At 40.7% G+C, this 16779-nt stretch overlaps 1 protein-coding gene across 1 annotated transcript in view; it reads right to left on the reverse strand.

Moving 5' to 3' along the window:
• Window positions 1-11830: 11830 nt before the first annotated feature.
• LRMDA (leucine rich melanocyte differentiation associated) overlaps window positions 11831-16779 on the reverse strand; it is a 511149-nt gene continuing 506200 nt past the window's right edge. Inside the window, exon 6 of the mRNA XM_052639700.1 lies at window positions 11831-11910. Within this exon, the coding sequence (XP_052495660.1) occupies window positions 11831-11910 (80 nt within the window). The remainder of the gene's footprint in view (window positions 11911-16779) is intronic.

Consider the following 16779-nt stretch of genomic DNA (forward strand, 5'->3'; position numbering starts at 1 on the left):
GGCTGAGTAATACTCCATTGTGTATATGTACCACAGCTTTCTTATCCATTCATCTGCTGATGGACATCTAGGTTGTTTCCATGTCCTGGCTATTATAAACAGTGCTGCGATGAACATTGGGGTACATGTGTCTCTTTCAATTCTGGTTTCCTCGGTGTGTATGCCCAGCAGTGGGATTGCTGGGTCATAAGGTAGTTCTATTTGCAATTTTTTAAGGAATCTCCACACTGTTCTCCATAGTGGCTGTACTAGTTTGCATTCCCACCAACAGTGTAGGAGGGTTCCCTTTTCTCCACACCCTCTCCAGCATTTATTGCTTGCAGATTTTTGGATCGCAGCCATTCTGACTGGTGTGAAGTGGTACCTCATTGTGGTCTTGATTTGCATTTCTCTAATAATGAGTGATGTTGAGCATCTTTTCATGTGTTTGTTAGCCATCCGTACGTCTTCTTTGGAGAAATGTCTACTTAGTTCTTTGGCCCATTTTTTGACTGGGTCGTTTATTTTTCTGGAATTGAGCTGCATAAGTTGCTTGTATATTTTTGAGATTAGTTGTTTGTCAGTTGCTTCATTTGCTATTATTTTCTCCCATTCAGAAGGCTGTCTTTTCACCTTGCTTATATTTTCCTTTGTTGTGCAGAAGCTTTTAATTTTAATTAGATCCCATTTGTTTATTTTTGCTTTTATTACCAGAATTCTGGGAGGTGGATCATAGAGGATCCTGCTGTGATTTATGTCGGAGAGTGTTTTGCCGATGTTCTCCTCTAGGAGTTTTATAGTTTCTGGTCTTACATTTAGATCTTTAACCCATTTTGAGTTTATTTTTGTGTGCGGTGTTAGAAAGTGATCTAGTTTCATTCTTTTACAAGTGGTTGACCAGTTTTCCCAGTACCACTTGTTAAAGATTTTGTAACTTTTAAGATTTGTTCCAAAAGAGGACTTTCAAACATGTTTTGAGCAGCATCTCCATCATCAGAAAAATGTGAATTTTACAAAGTAAGAGAATGCCTTTCACTGAGATACTGCAGTGAAGAAGAGCATGGACTTTGGGCCTAGAGAGCTTGAATTAACATCATGGAATTCACAGCTACTCACAGCTACTACCTATATGTGAAACTGTTAGTAACTCAGTTGTGTCTGACTCTCTGTGACCCCATGGACTGTATCCTGCCAGACTTCTTTATCCATAGAATTCTCTAGGCAAAAAGGGAATGGCTACCCACTCCAAGTATTATTGCCTGGAGAATTCCAAGGACAAAGGAGCCTAGTAGGCTACATACAGTCCATGGGGTCGCAAAGAGTGGGCTATGACTGAACAACTATCACTTGCACCATTATGTGACCCAGTCTCATGACTGAGCCCTTCGGGGCCTTACTTTCCTTATTTTTAAAATGGGGATGAGAGCACTGACCTGATGGCGTTGTTGAATGATTAAATTCATTGATAGCTATAAAATGTTTTTACAGTATTTGCATAAGTGATAATTATCATTACCTAATTAGATTCATAAAATTCTGAACTTCATTCCTGACAGGAAAAATACCTCATTAATTTACAGTCACCTATCTGAAGTTTTGAGAAGACTGTGATGCTAAGCTACAAACTTAAAGTGTGTTAGTTCTATTCATCGTGGATAAATAATAATTTAATTATGTCTGACAAGAGTTTGTTTTATAAATAATATTACTCTCCCTTTGAATTTCTCTTTAAATCTCATTTTGTATATAAAAACTATATACTAAGAATATACATATGTATATATAATATGTAGGAATTATATAAATATATATAACATATATACACACATATATAAATATATTTAAGAACATATATATATATACACACACACACATATACATACACATGTGAGTATATATAAGAACTGAATCAATGGACATGAGTTTGAACAAACTCTGGGAGACAGTGAAGGACAGGGAAGCCTGGCATGCTGCAATCCATGGGGTTGCAAAGAGTCAGACATGACTTAGGGGCTGAATCACAAAAAAATAAGAATTATACACTGAGAATAAAGATTAGATTCTGTTTGAAAATTTTAACTGAATGAATGACAAGGCCTTCTATCTCCAGGTATGCAGTCTCTGATATAGACAGCCAGGTGTGTCCACAACCAAATTCATACAGCCTGCTGGTTGCTTGAGGTGTAACTAGAGAAGCCCCTATAATGCAGACCTTCTCAAATCCATCCAAGTTGCACATCATTTTGTCATTCTGCTTCTTGACATTAACCTTCCTTTCCTGTTTGCTTGTTAACCCATTTCCACTGCCCATTTTTCATGTTTCCACATTCTACATTGTTCTGAAACAGAATGAAGTAGTTTGCTTGCTTCATCCAGGATAAAGAAAGTGGGAGGGTGGATTTTTCAAGTGAAAATCTCTTTGATGAAAGAGACTCATCCTGTTTAATATGCAACAATATGTCTGTAAACACAGCCTAATAGACTTCTGTGTATTGGAACTGTTTTTTCTTTCATTCATAAAACAATTATGCATTGAGCGTCTGTGCACGCAAGGTATCCTTTAGCCCAGAACAAAACAAGTCCTTCCCTTTATTTGGACGAAAAATACACGCTTCCATAAATATATAACATGTCAGGGGGTGACAAGCGCAGCAGAGGAAATCTAAGCAGGGTAAGTGGAGTGCAATGGGGGTCGGGAATGCTTCTTTAGATAGAGTGGTCTCGGAAGGCCTCTCTAAGGAGCTGACATTTGAGCAAAGACCTGAATGGTGAGTACAAAGTCCAGTACTGGCCAGTGTGGTTGGAGTAAGGAGAATGCATGGAGAGCGATAGGGAATGGTATTTGCATTTAGTTTTGCTTCATTCTCATAGCCATTGGGACATTGATTTCTCTAGAACAGATCATACAAGGCCATATAGGGTTTTGTAAGGACTGTGGCTCTTACTCTAATGAGATAGGAAACCATGGGCAGGGGAGACACAGATTATGATTTCGCATTTTTTAAAGGATTGCACTGACTTCCTGTTAAGAATAGACTGAAGAAAGGCAAGAGTAAAATCGGGAGACTGGTGAGCAGTGGAGTCGGGATGAAAGATCCAGGTGAGAAATGACAGCAGCCGGGATCAAGATGTTAACTGTAGACGTGGGAATATGGTTGCATCTGGAATTAATTTCTCACTGTCATTTCTGGGCCTTAATTCATGTAGTTCTTTCGTGCAATCTTTAATATTGTGCCCATCATAGCATATAACGATTATTTATATGTATAGCAGTCTGCAGGAGTTGGTGATGGACAGGGAAGCCTGGCGTGCTGCAGTCCATGGGGTCGCAAAGAGTTGGACACGACTGAATGACTGAACTGAACTGATATCAGTCTCCTCCAGATAAAAGTGATCCAGAAGTAAGCCAACCTCTTATTACTCTTATATTTCTAATTTCTAGGATATTGAAGGTGCCCAGCAAACATCTTTGGAGTGAGTGCCTCCCCAAGTGTGTCATTCTGGATATGGATTAGCATAGGTTTTTAAAGTCAGTTTCAAAACCAGAGAGGGCAACCTGAACTATGGAATTACTTAGAAAATATTTCTAGAGAAATCACTGATCCAGTAGGGGTGGGAGGAAATAAGAAGTACATGCAAATGTTAGTGTTTTTCAATTAAATAATTAAGCCCAATTTTTCACTCACAAATGTCCTCCTTTGTGTGCCTAGTTTCTTGACTACTGTACTTTAATAAAATAGGTGTTGTGCTTGATTAAATGTTATATCATAAAATAATTCTAGGGAAAACATTTATATGTTTATAATATGCATATGTGCTTACGCACATATGTATGAATGAAACAGCAAAGAATCCAGGAATAAATATTGCCCATTAAGAGGTCCACTGACCAAACTGCCAAAAAAGCGTTGCAAAATCCAATTTAATATATGATAAGTCAATATACTATATGACACATAAAATATTTGTAGTGTAAACCTATAGGTCTGGCCAATAACCAGACCACCTGACCTGCCTCTTGAGAAACCTGTATGCAGGTAAGGAAGCAACAGTTAGAACCAGACATGGAACAATATACTGGTTCCAAATAGGAAAAGGAGTATGTCAAGGCTGTATATTGTCACCCTGATTATTTAACTTATATGCAAAGTACATCATGAGAAACACTGGGCTGGGAGAAGCACAAGCTGGAATCAAGATTGCCAGGAGAAATATCAATAACCTCAGATATGCAGATGACACCACCCTTATGGCAGAAAGTGAAGAGGAACTAAAGAGCCTCTTGATGAAAGTGAGAGAGGAGAGTGAAAAAGTTGGCCTGCAGCTCAACGTTCAGAAAACTAAGATCATGGCATCTGGTCCCATCACTTCATGGGAAATAGACGTGGAAACAGTGGAAACAGTATCAGACTTTATTTTTGGGGGCTCCAAAATCACTACAGATGGTGACTGCAGCCATGAAATTAAAAGACGCTTACTCCTTGGAAGGAAAGTTATGACCAACCTAGATAGCATATTCAAAAGCAGAGACATTACTTTGCCAACTAAGGTCCGTCTAGTCAAGGCTATGGTTTTTCCAGTGGTCAGGTATGGATGTGAGAGTTGGACTGTGAAGAAAGCTGAGCGCCAAAGAATTGATGCATTTGAACTGTGGTGTTGGAGAAGACTCTTGAGAGTCCCTTGGACTTCAAGGAGATCCAACCAGTCCATTCTGAAGGAGATCAGTCTTGGGTGTTCATTGGAGGGACTGATGCTAAAGCTGAAACTCCAATACTTTGGCCACCTCATGCAAAGACTTGACTCATTGGAAAAGACCCTTACGCTGGGAGGGATTGAGGGCAGGAGGAGAAGGGGACGACAGAGGATGAGATGGCTGGATGGCATCACTGACTCGGTGGACATGAGTTTGAGTAAACTCTAGGAGTTGGTGATGGACAGGGAGGCCTGGCGTGCTGCGATTCATGGGGTCACAAAGAGTCGGACACGACTGAGTGACTGAACTGAACTGAACTGAATAAATTGGAGTTAAGATTCTAATTTTTTTTTTCAGTTAAATTTAATTTGTTAGGCAGCAGTTAAGCTTGATTTGTGAAGAGATGTACACTGACTCTCAAGATAGTAACCTCCACCCATCATAACCTCTTTAAACTTCAAGGAATGCATGGACTATTTAAGTGCAAACCTTTTACAGTGTAGTGCAATTCTTTGACAATGTATCATTCTCAGCTGGGTATATCAAGTAAAGTTTTAAAGGAGGGAGAGGAGAGTATTTCATTTGGAGGCATGCTCTTACATTTATTATGTTTGAGCAACATAGAGAAAGTTAATGTGGCTACAGAAAGTGGATTATATACTATGGCTCTGCAGATAATGGAGTTTTGGGGAAGACTGTCTTTATATGCACATAGGCAAATATGGATGTTGGGAATCAAAGTTTGTAAATAGGTAAATATGGATAGTATTTTGATGAAACTTAGTTTTATATATTAACTTTCTGAAATAACTCATGTACTATTTTTCACTTAGTAAAAATGGTATTAGCTAATTGAAACAAAACTGCTCTGTTATACTTTAAACAGTGGTCTCACTATGTTCAAATTAGGTCTCAAAGGTTGTAGATGGGGAAAAACCAAAAACATCATGATTCTGTGACACCACAGCCTAAGCAAGTCACAGAAAGTAGGTAACTGTTTTATAAGAAAAGAAGGCACAAAGTAGATATTAATTAATGAGGTATGATACAGATACATTTTTCTATGTAGCACTGTAACGTGAGTAAAAGCTGACTTACTATGGAGCTCACAGGCAAGTTAGAAAGCTATTTACAATGTCATTATAGGAGTTCTCTGCACAGATTCTAAAGTCTCTCTCTCTCTTTCTCTCTCTCACACACACACACACACTTTTCAGGCTATTTAGGATGACTTTTGACAACTCTTTTTGATAAGCCAATTAATTAGTTAAAATATTTTAGAAATGTTGTTATTGTTTTAAATAAGTTATTGCAAGCCCAGGACACTTTTTTTTTCTAGCAATTATGCTATAATAATGGCCTGAGAAACTTTAAATATAGGGTAAAAGTTAGAGTACATTTTTTTTTTATGAAAGACTGAGTTAAATAGAGTATTGTTGCGTTGTGTTAGCTGCTGTTGTGTCTGACTCTTTGCAACCCCATGGACTGCAACCCCATGCCAGGCTCCTGTCAGAGAATTTTCCAGGCAACAATACTGGAGTGGGTTGCCATTTTCTTCTCCAGGGGATCTGCCCAACCCAGGGGTCGAACCCGGGTCTCCCGCACTGCAGGAAGATAGTTTACCATCTGAGTCACCAGGGAAGTAGCAGAAATATTAAAAATCAAAGCACTAAAAAAAAAGAAGAGGAACCCAAGTTGGAAAGGTGGAAGTAAAACTACAATTGTTCATAGATGACATCATTCTATAGATAGAAAACCCTAAACACGCCACCACCAGAAAACTACTAGAGCTCATTAATGAATTCAGTAACGTTGAAGGATAGAGTTAATATACAGAAATCTGTTGCATTTCTACACACTAAGAATTAATCATCAGAAAGAGAAATTAAGGAAACAACCCCATTTACAATTGTATCTAAAGAATAAAATATCTAGGAATAAACCTACCTAAAGAGGTAATAGACCTATGTATGGAAAAATATTAAGACACTGATCAAAGAAATTGAAGATGATACAAACAGATGGAAAGATATGCTGTGTTCATGAACTGGAAGAATTAATATTGTTAAAATGACCATACTACCAAGGCAATTTACATATTCAATGCAATCCCTATGAAAATCCCAAATGCATTTTTTTTTTTTACAAAATTAAAACAAACAATTTTTAAATTTGTATGGAAACACAAAACATCTCAAATAGCCAAAACAATCTTGAGAAAGAATGGAGCTAAAGGAATCATGCTCTCTGATTTCAGACTATATTACAAGGCTACAGAAATCAAAATAGTATGGTACTGGCATAAAAATGGACACAGATCAGTGGAACAAAATAGACAGCCCAGAAATAAACCCATGCATTTATGGTCAACTAACTTACAACAAAGGAGGCAAGAACACACAATGGAGAAAAGACAGTCTGTTCAATAAATAGTGCTGGGAAAACTAGACAACCGCATGTGAAAGAATTATATTAGAACATTCTTTAATACCATACACAAAAGTAAACTCAAAATCTAAGACCAGATACTACAAATCTCCTAGAGGAAAACCTGGGCAGAACATTTTTTGACATAAATCAGAGAAATATTTTTTGAATCTGTCTCCTAAAGTGAAGGAAATAAAAGCAAAAATAAACAAATAGTGCCTAATGAAACTTAAAAGCTTTTGCACAGTGGAGGAAACCATTGACAGAATGAAAGGACAATACACTGAGTGGAAGAATATATTTACAAATGATATAACCAATAAAGGATTAGTATCCACCGTTTTTCCAGTAGTCATGTATGAATGTGAGAGTTGGACTACAAAGAAAGAAAAGATGCTTTTGAACCGTGGTGTCGGAGAAGACTCTTGAGAGTCCCTTGGACTGCAAGGAGATCCAACCAGTCCATCCTAAAGGATATCAGTCCTGAACACTCATTGGAAGGACTGATGTTGAAACTGAAACTCCAATACTTTGGCCACCTGATGCGAAGAGCTGACTCATTTGAAAAGACTCTGATGCTGGGAAAGATTGGGGGCAGGAGGAGAAGGGGACGACAGAGGATGAGATGGCTGGATGGCATCACCAACTCAATGGACATGAGTTTGGGTGGACTCCGGGAGTTGGTGATCGACAGGGAGGCCTGGCGTGCTGCAGTCCATGGGGTCACAAAGAGCTGGCCACGACTGAGTGACTGAACTGAACTGATCCGACATATATAAACGACTCAGATCAAAGATGATTCCATTTTGATGAGAAAAAACTGCTCAACACCACTTTTGTGCTGAACATAAGCAAGTTTTCTAATTGGCATCACCTGTCTTTTCCCTTTCTTTTCCTTATCCCCTCAGCACTCTATATCCTTATCCACTAAGAGTTCACATGTTAATTCTGCACCAGGATCTGCTTCAAGCTCTCCTTTGCCATGATTCCATGTTTTACCACTTACATCATTCTTACTTTAGCCACTCATCCCTAGACATATTCCAAACTTAGAATTTTCTCTTCTTTCTTAGGAAAACTCCCTTGTCCTAGGCTGCCACATTCCATGCTACTCTAGAAAAAAAACAGCATATGCTAACACATTAATATGTAATAACACTGCCTATCCCACTCACCAAGTGGCAACTTAACATTCAGGATTATAATTACCCAAAGGAGAACTATCACTGCTGGAAATTTTCAGGTAAATTTGTAGCAAGATAATCACTTCAGAGAGGTGACTGTCTTTGGATGTTCTTGAGATCCTCTAAGTATTTGCTGATGTACTAGAAATAACACACTGCTTCATCAAAGGCTGATGGTCCATCACACAAACAAGTAACTAACATGTCTTGGGCCCTTCCAGTGTTCTTCCCCTTTCTAGGTCTTAGTCGTGGTACTTTACAGCATGGTATTTAGACAAGTTATAGAGGCCAGAGTCAAGTCATACTCACAGCCTTCTGTAGCAAAGACTTCTTCTTGAAAAGAGAATTAGGAAAAGCAGATGGTGAATGTCACATTGGATGAGCTGTGCTGTATGGGCAGAATGGAGGGGTCTCAGTGGACTCTGTGTTGTCCACCCTGGGCTTTAGACAGCAATGTACATCTGACTTAGGCTGCTCTTATGACAAACTACCACCGAACACTCATTGTTTTGATGTAAAGAGCCCTGCAGATTGCTTTTGATCTGCATATTAACAAAGACAAGAAAGACAGCCAGGTTACTTCTTAGAAGCAACAAGAAAGACATTTTCCCTTGAAAATGTGCAAGATACATCCCTGCTGGAAAACACACACACACACAAACAAAACAAAACAAACAAACAAAAAATGAAAATCCTTTTATCCAGAATCTGTGGCTCGCTTTCTTGTATTCCTCAGTACACACGAATATGTGAAAATGCACAGCATTCAGACGTGCAGCTTGATCGAGTGCTAATCTCTTATAATGTTCCTCTATTTAAAGCAACAAACAGATGGAGGGTTTATGAGCGAGGCTGGTAAAAGTAAAAGCAAATGATTGTAATAGTTGTACTTTTAATAGGATTCCCCGCAATCAAAAACATTATTCCCCAAGGAACAAATTGTTCTATAAAATTACATTACTTAGGAAAGAGACAGTCCGCTCTGCCTTTGCTGAGGCGACAAAGGACTCCAGGATGGCCTTTACTTCAGGGACTCTCAAGTCAGATGGGTGTTCTGGAAGGACAGAGGGCTACTCGGCTCCACAATCCCGAAGAAGAAACTCAGTGGAACAGGGTCAAAAGCAGAAAGACCAAGTGGCGAAAGGGGGTATAAAGTATGTCTGAGCTTGGACTAAATTTATTACCTTCTAATTCTCTACTTTGAAAAACAAGGTTTGGGAAATTCCTAGGGATTTAAGCTAAGCATGCCGCATTGCTCGCTTCTCTGCCAATTCAGACCAAAATCTCGCTCAAGCACAGCAAACCTTCCTTAACAAACAGTGGAACTGTTAACAATCCGACACTAATTTGTTATCATTATCCCTCTTTAAGAGAAACAGAACTCACTATAATTCTATCATTAAGATGAATATACCGTTTTAAGGCCTTTATGTAAATTATAATTAAAGCTAATCTCAATGAAAGTTATTACATCATTTTGGAAGAAAATAAACAACCCAAAGAGAGGGAAACAATGCGGTCCATAACTCGCTCCAAAAATATTTTTTGCCTCCAAAGCTCGCATTGAGGGAGACATTCCTGTGCATGATACAAATGGTTCTGACATTAAGAAAAGTAAACAAGTAAGAAAAATAAAGATGGAAAAATTCTGTGGTCAGTTCACAAGTGCTTTTTTATTGTTTGAGGCAGGGTTAAAGCCATTTATAAAGACAAGGATATATGTGCCACAAGATTGGACGTGACATTGGCCTAGTCCAGCTGCCCTTGCACAGGCCTCCGGCTGCCCGTAATATGCCACGGACGAACCATGCGCTGGTGCTTTCAAACAAAGAACCAGGGTGGGGCTGAATATAGCTCATTTAAAGCATCATCTCAGTGCTGTTTTGTAGGTCAAAAAGAGTAAGGATACTTGACTCTGGTTATTAATGGATTTGAGAGATAAAGCCAAACATTTAATATTCTCTAATATTAATGGTCTTAAGGGTTTTGATCTAAATTTGTCTCAATAACTGATTACTGAATGTTGTGTGTAATCTACAAGAGGGACTCCTGCCAACACCAGTGCAAGTCATTCAGGGACTGTGTTGACTCAGTAGGCCAGAGGCCATGGAAATGGACTTGAACAGAGAAAGCAGGCTCTTCTTGGGTGTCTCGGGGGTTCTGAGACTTAGAGACCTTTACCATAGCAGCTCTCTAGTCTTTTGGTATCCATAAGTAGGAACGAGTCTCATTTATGTTTTGTTGTCCTTAAACTAACTGAATACCGGGAGACCCTGGACAATGAACACTTGGTCTAAATAAAAATAAACATAAATGCTACTGTGTCAAGAGCAAATAGCCCTTCAAACATCCTCTACTGGTGCACCAGTATATTACATGGAATTACAGCCATCCAACCAGCATGATCATGCTCATTTTCCTTGTAACATTAGGGCTGGAATATAAACAAAGGTATACAAAGACCATCTCACAAGCTGTGGATTTCATTTCTGAGAGATTCTGAGAAATTAAATTCAAAGGGTTTGTGCCTTTTATTAAAAACTGTTTGGTCTCGTGAGTGTTTTCAACAGCCTCCACTTTCCTTTTTAACTTCCTGACCTGCTCTATCTTTTATCATCTCACTACCTTTATACAGCACCCAAAGGAGCAAGCCAGCTCCAAACACACATATGGGCATAGACGTAGCTGGGAGGGTATGCGGTTAAAAAATAAATAAATAACAGTCCTTGGATAGAATCTGGTGTTGGGAAAGATGCCTGACACTGCCTAGTATTCAGGGCAAGAAGAGGATTTAGCAATGAACAAAAACATGGTAAAATCCATGCTTTCGAAGACAAGGTTTAGTGACAGCAATTTACTCCAAACAACAAATTGTAAGAGCACAAAGCTCATCATAAAAATACAACATGGCTAAGAACTCACCTCTTCTGTTCTTCAAAAAACTGCAAACTGAAATGAATTGCCCATGATAAATATGCTAAAGGATGATGAGGATGGGGTGGGAGGGGACTATGCAGAATACAAAAGATTAAGGTTTAAGGGAACTAACAGAAAGGAGGCTTCCTCTAAACTGACTCTGTCACTAGAAATCAACCCACAGCACAATGGTATCAGAAGGATCTCTGCTCAGAAGGATAGGCAAGCTGAAGACACAGTCTCTCGCACTTGACAACAGCCACTGAGCATGCTCGGGGAGGCCCCAGGTGTGACCTCTGCTCCCCTGTGAGCAGTGGAGGGGTCAGGCAATCTATCATGGTGTTCATCCTGTCAGCCCTGGTGCTTCACCACCACTGTCTGTCACCCTAGTGGATGAGACCTGCTTAAGGGCAATCATGTCAATCTCTATGTGACCACTCAGTCTAAGGCAGAAGGATGATCCTGACAGGCCTGGCAAAGTCAGCAGAAGGTACCAAAAGCTAAAGTCATAGCTTTCCCACAGAGAAGGGTTGTAGGCCATTGTCTTTTCATTTCGCTTTTCCTTTATTTCTGCTTTTTTTTTTTTTTTCTAACTCTCATGTCACTGGCTAAGGCACAGAGAACTTGCCTTTCAGAGCTGGTCATCACGGATGAACCTGTTGCCCTCTGAGTTTTTCCCATAGTAAATATAGCGACACTTCCCCAGGACACCTGCAAATTAAAAGATACACAATTATTACTGGTGGCACAAGTATTATAGCAAGAAAACACTGGTGCTGCATGGCACAAATATAATCACAAAGCCCATGGGCGGTGGCAAATGGATTAAGCCCCCGAAGAGAAGGACCCTACTTCCTCGTCCTCAGGGTTGACATTCAAATAAAATGCCAGCAGAGCACAGGCTCCTAGGAAGAATATTTTTCCTGAATGATCTGTTGTTCACATTTTAAAGAATTTTCTAGTTAGGCCAGTTACTTCCCCAAACAAAGTAAAACCCTCATTCTCTCTCCAAGTTCCCTTAGTAGACTTTCTAAAAATGGAAAATTAAGAATTGAAAGATGGGCTCAGCCCAAACACAAGATATAAAACAATCCTTCTAGAATGTGGAATTTCAAATCCTTTATCATGAATCAATTTTGTTAATATCCAGACAGAAGCTTCTAAATCGCAGCAGACATCAAGTACATAATGGATGATTAAGGAAGGATGGTGTTCACAAAACGCCACATGGAAAGTAACGGTGCCTCCGACAGTAAATGGTTTCTTCTTACAGGGGTCCTGAACTATACTCTCAGGTTGGAATGTACTTGATTTTCATCTTCAGTTTTATTTTAAATAATTTTGTGGCTCCATATACAGCTTTTCTCTCTCTTACAGAGATTATAAGAGGACTTTAAATGATGCCCCTAGAATAAGGTCAAATCTTTCAATCAACTCATCATTTATCCTAAATACCCATAAGCAATCACTTGCTATAGTTATTTTGAAAGCTTTGAAGGATTATTAAGAAAACACCAGTTTTTTACATGAAAATATTTATAACTACAATTTGATTTTTGCTACCTTTGGTTTCTTTCTTTCTAATTTTAGAAAAACTAACTTAAAACTCAGTTTCATGGAATTATCTTATTACTAATAGTACTTGAGTCTCTGAAATGTGCATAACCAGAAAAAAAAAAGTGTCCATAACACATAAATTCATGAAATACAAATCTGTCTGTAAAAATAGTTACCTCTATACAGGTTTTTTCCCCATTATTTTGATAGTGTGAAACTAACAACCGCCATCTACTATTCATCAGGGATAAATCAGCACTTGAAAATCGAGCAGGTTCTTCACATCAGAAGTCCTATGTGGTAAATACTTGGGTCACTGTACAGGAGATATTTCTCCACTACAGAACTGTAGGCTGTATTCTTCAACATGGATTAAAAATGACTTAGAAACTTCTAAAGACAAGGCAGATGTTCCTTGGTTTGGATGACTTGGGACAACATGGAGAACTGCTAGGGTCACAGAATCTCTGCAATTCTGCAGTCGAGAGAGGATGACATCATTCCATGGCCTCAGAATGGGCCTTGGGCTGGCTGTCATCACCTCTGCTTCCTGCCAGGGTCCCCTGAGAAAGTTCACTGTGGACCACTCCTCACCTCTGGTCATGCTTTCTCCTTGGCCCCCAGTCCCTGAGTTTTGCTTTCCAGTACTGGTCTGGTACCTGGAAACACTGAGGTTGGATGAAACCTCCCTGAGACCCTCTTGGGGCCTAAATTATTCTTTTGGCTGTTGACACTGAGTTGTTCCCTTTACTGAGCTGAATTACACAGCACCTGGAATTGTGCTAAGATGGTCATCAGAGCCCGGACAGGTGTGTGGGCATAGCTCTTGAGGCTGCAGTCCTGGAACAGCACCCCCTACAGGCCTGGGTGGGAGTGTCTCAAAAGTCTTTGAAAATCCACAAGGGGCTTCCTTAAACATAACCGATTCCAAGAAATCCTCAAGAATGTGGACGGATGAGGCTATGGGATGTTAATTTCTCTCTACAGCACCAGGACAGCAAGAAGTTTTATAAAAAGAAATGAATAGGGCTGTCAGATGTTATAAAGAACATAGTCTTTCTCTTGAGTGAAAGAATGAAAGGCAGATACAGACACAGACACAGACACAGACACACACACACACACACACACACACATGCACACACACATGCACACACAAAACATCAGCGGGCGCATTTACTGCAGGAAACTCTCCAGCACATTGGGGATTGAATTTCTTCTCTCTGCGCTCTCTCCACGGCAAACTTCAACTGCAGACCTTGCCTATAGACAACCTGGATAGCAACTGCCCTTCTAGAAACAGGCTGGATATTCCTGAACGTGGGCTGTAATGTGGAGGGAGGGGATGTGTTCTGAGGCATGCACAACCCTGCCCTTCGTCTGGTCGGCACTGATAAAAGTCCTTTTTAAGGCTTGCCCTGTTCCTGTGGGCCTGGAAGTCAGAATGTTTACAGACACCCCGGTGAGAAAGGGCTGTGTGATGAAGGCAGGAGTCTGTGGCAAAGTGTCAGAGCTTGGAAAATGAGGCAAGGACATGAGGTATTAATATTGTCAGTGATCTCTTGACGGGAAAACAGATACCGCGCTCACCCTCAGATTTAAATAGACATCAAGTGCGTTAATGACAAGAGGGCCGACTTCAAACAAAGGGGCTGTGTGGTGGGGAGCAGAGCCAGTCCCCGGGCTGGCATAACCGGATCTGAAAAGACACTGTCAGGGCTCGAGACAGGCCCAGGACTGTGTGCGGTGACAGAAAACAGAGATGCTGACAGAGATACCAGAGCCGTATTATGCCAAGGAGATTCTAACACTGCCTGCTGCTCTAACAAAAGCTGACATCACTCCCCGGCACTTGGGGTCTTCTTCGCCTGCTCCTGCACAGCGTTTCTCCCCAGACATCATTACGAAACTTGCTACCCTGGCCAAGTTCCTAGCAGCCCTGTTCCATTAGAGCACTGGGGTCATGAGGCCCGAGGATGACCTCAGTCCATCTAAATTTGGACTCTGCAGGAGGACCACACTCATACCCCCTGGTATCCTGGCTACTTGAGGTGGTCAGAGCGCCAAGGTGCGAGGAGCTGTCACCTAGAATAAAATCCGGAAAGGAAGGCCCTCAGTCTGCGGGCTCCTCCAGGAAGGCGCAGGGACAGCCTGGCAGCCTGGCAGCCCGGCAATGAAATCCAGCTGTTGCTGCTCCCCTGGGGAGAAAGGTGGTATGGCTAGCGACAGTTAAAGTCAGATGAGATTTCTGAACTTGAATCGCCAACGACTGCTTAAATTGACCAAGTGGTAGCCTCCATTGAGCCGCTGACCTGAGCTCACAGCTGGGAATGGATAACCCTGCCCCCAAAGAGGACATTCATGCTTAATAAATAAATAAGTAAATAACATTAACATGGCGGGGGGAGGCGGGGGCGGGAAGCCAGCCCTAAGACTTCATTTGTCATGAAGGTTATTTGTCATGAAGGTTATTAGGATCTGTTCATAAATGAAGCGACACGGTGACTGTGTGTTTCCCTCTCTCTTGTTCTCCCCCGGCCTCCCTTCTCCATCATGGCAACTGCCATAAACTGTGAAAACTATGGAGGAAACAGCTTGCTTGCAAAGAATGTTTTGATGGGGAGGCACTCCGAGGTTGGAATTCAGGAAGCTGCTGGTGGTGACTCGGTAGGCGGTGGTCTCTGTGTACATCTGCAATGAACTCACTTGTTTGTATCTCTTCAAACTCTAAATGCCTTGGGACTAGATGGGGGACAACACATGTAATGGTGCATGTGTTGTTTCTGATTAAAATATCTGGCTTTGCCTATAATAAGTGAAGCAGGCTTGCCACAAATCAGGCTGATGTGTAGTCTGCGCGGGGGTTTCTTTTGGGGAGCCCTGAAAAATGACAGTGCCCCTGTCCCCTTGGGAATCTTCTCCTACCAAATGAGACAATCTAATTTTTCTTAAGTAGCCAGCTCTGCCATCACTGTAAGCTCTTAAAACTTTAGTTCTGGAAAGGATATGTCGGGGAAAATCTATTTTAAAGAGGTCCTTTATCTTTAAAATGTCCCCCGCCCCCACACTCGGATGGGTGTTCTAATTATGCAGGTTAGGTTATGACTTTGGGGCTGCCTGGGGGTTGGGACTTAGCATCTATTCTTGGCTGCACTAGTGTGGCCATGGTATAGATAGGACTGAGGAAAACCCCAAGTGTCCTGGGAAGGACATCTTCAGATACCCTGCAGAGGCCAGCAAACACCCCAGGACTTGCTGACATCCCATATGGCCTTGTCTTACCATCTATTTAGTAAGGGGAGGTGCGGAAAGACCTGTATTTAAATCCAGTTTGGCCCCTAACAGCTGAGGACACATACCCACATATGTTCCCTCACTGGGCTGGTTTTCCCATTTGTAAAATGAGGACAAGGGGCCAGATATTCCAGAGTTCCACCTTGCTTGTGAAATAGATGATTCAGCATTTCTGAATGTTTCCCTTACAAAGATAAGGATGCCAGGCACTATACTGCCTGACGTAGGAGCCAGAGCCAATGGTTAATCAAAATTTGATTTGGACCAAGTCAGCTCTTGAAACCCATCCAGTCGATTTTCCTATAATACATAAAAGGGAGCTCGGCTGGACCTCCAAACACCCAGGGAAAGAATTTCGACTCACTTTCTTGTACCCTGCATTTCATACCTAGAGCTGGGACATGCTCACCACTAATTAGCTCATGTCCCTCTAGCTTTGACATAGCTCGGGTCTCCTAACTCTATGTTTGATAGAACTGAAGACTGAATATCAGAGTAAATGGTTTACCATTTGTATTTTAGATGTGAAAGAATAATAGTCTTTCCTCATACAAAAATTCATCTGATGATGGGATACCGGGTGGACCAATAACATGGAGAAAGTATAGATTTTATTATCACTAATAATGTTAGTTTTGGTAGTCATTGCTTTAAATGCTATTATTACAAATATATGTAGGTGTAACTGTGTAATGACAAACAGATTGTAATCTATTTGTGATCACTAGC

This window comes from Budorcas taxicolor, chromosome 5, assembly GCF_023091745.1.
Source record: "Budorcas taxicolor isolate Tak-1 chromosome 5, Takin1.1, whole genome shotgun sequence".
In the NCBI taxonomy this organism is placed as follows: domain Eukaryota; kingdom Metazoa; phylum Chordata; class Mammalia; order Artiodactyla; family Bovidae; genus Budorcas; species Budorcas taxicolor.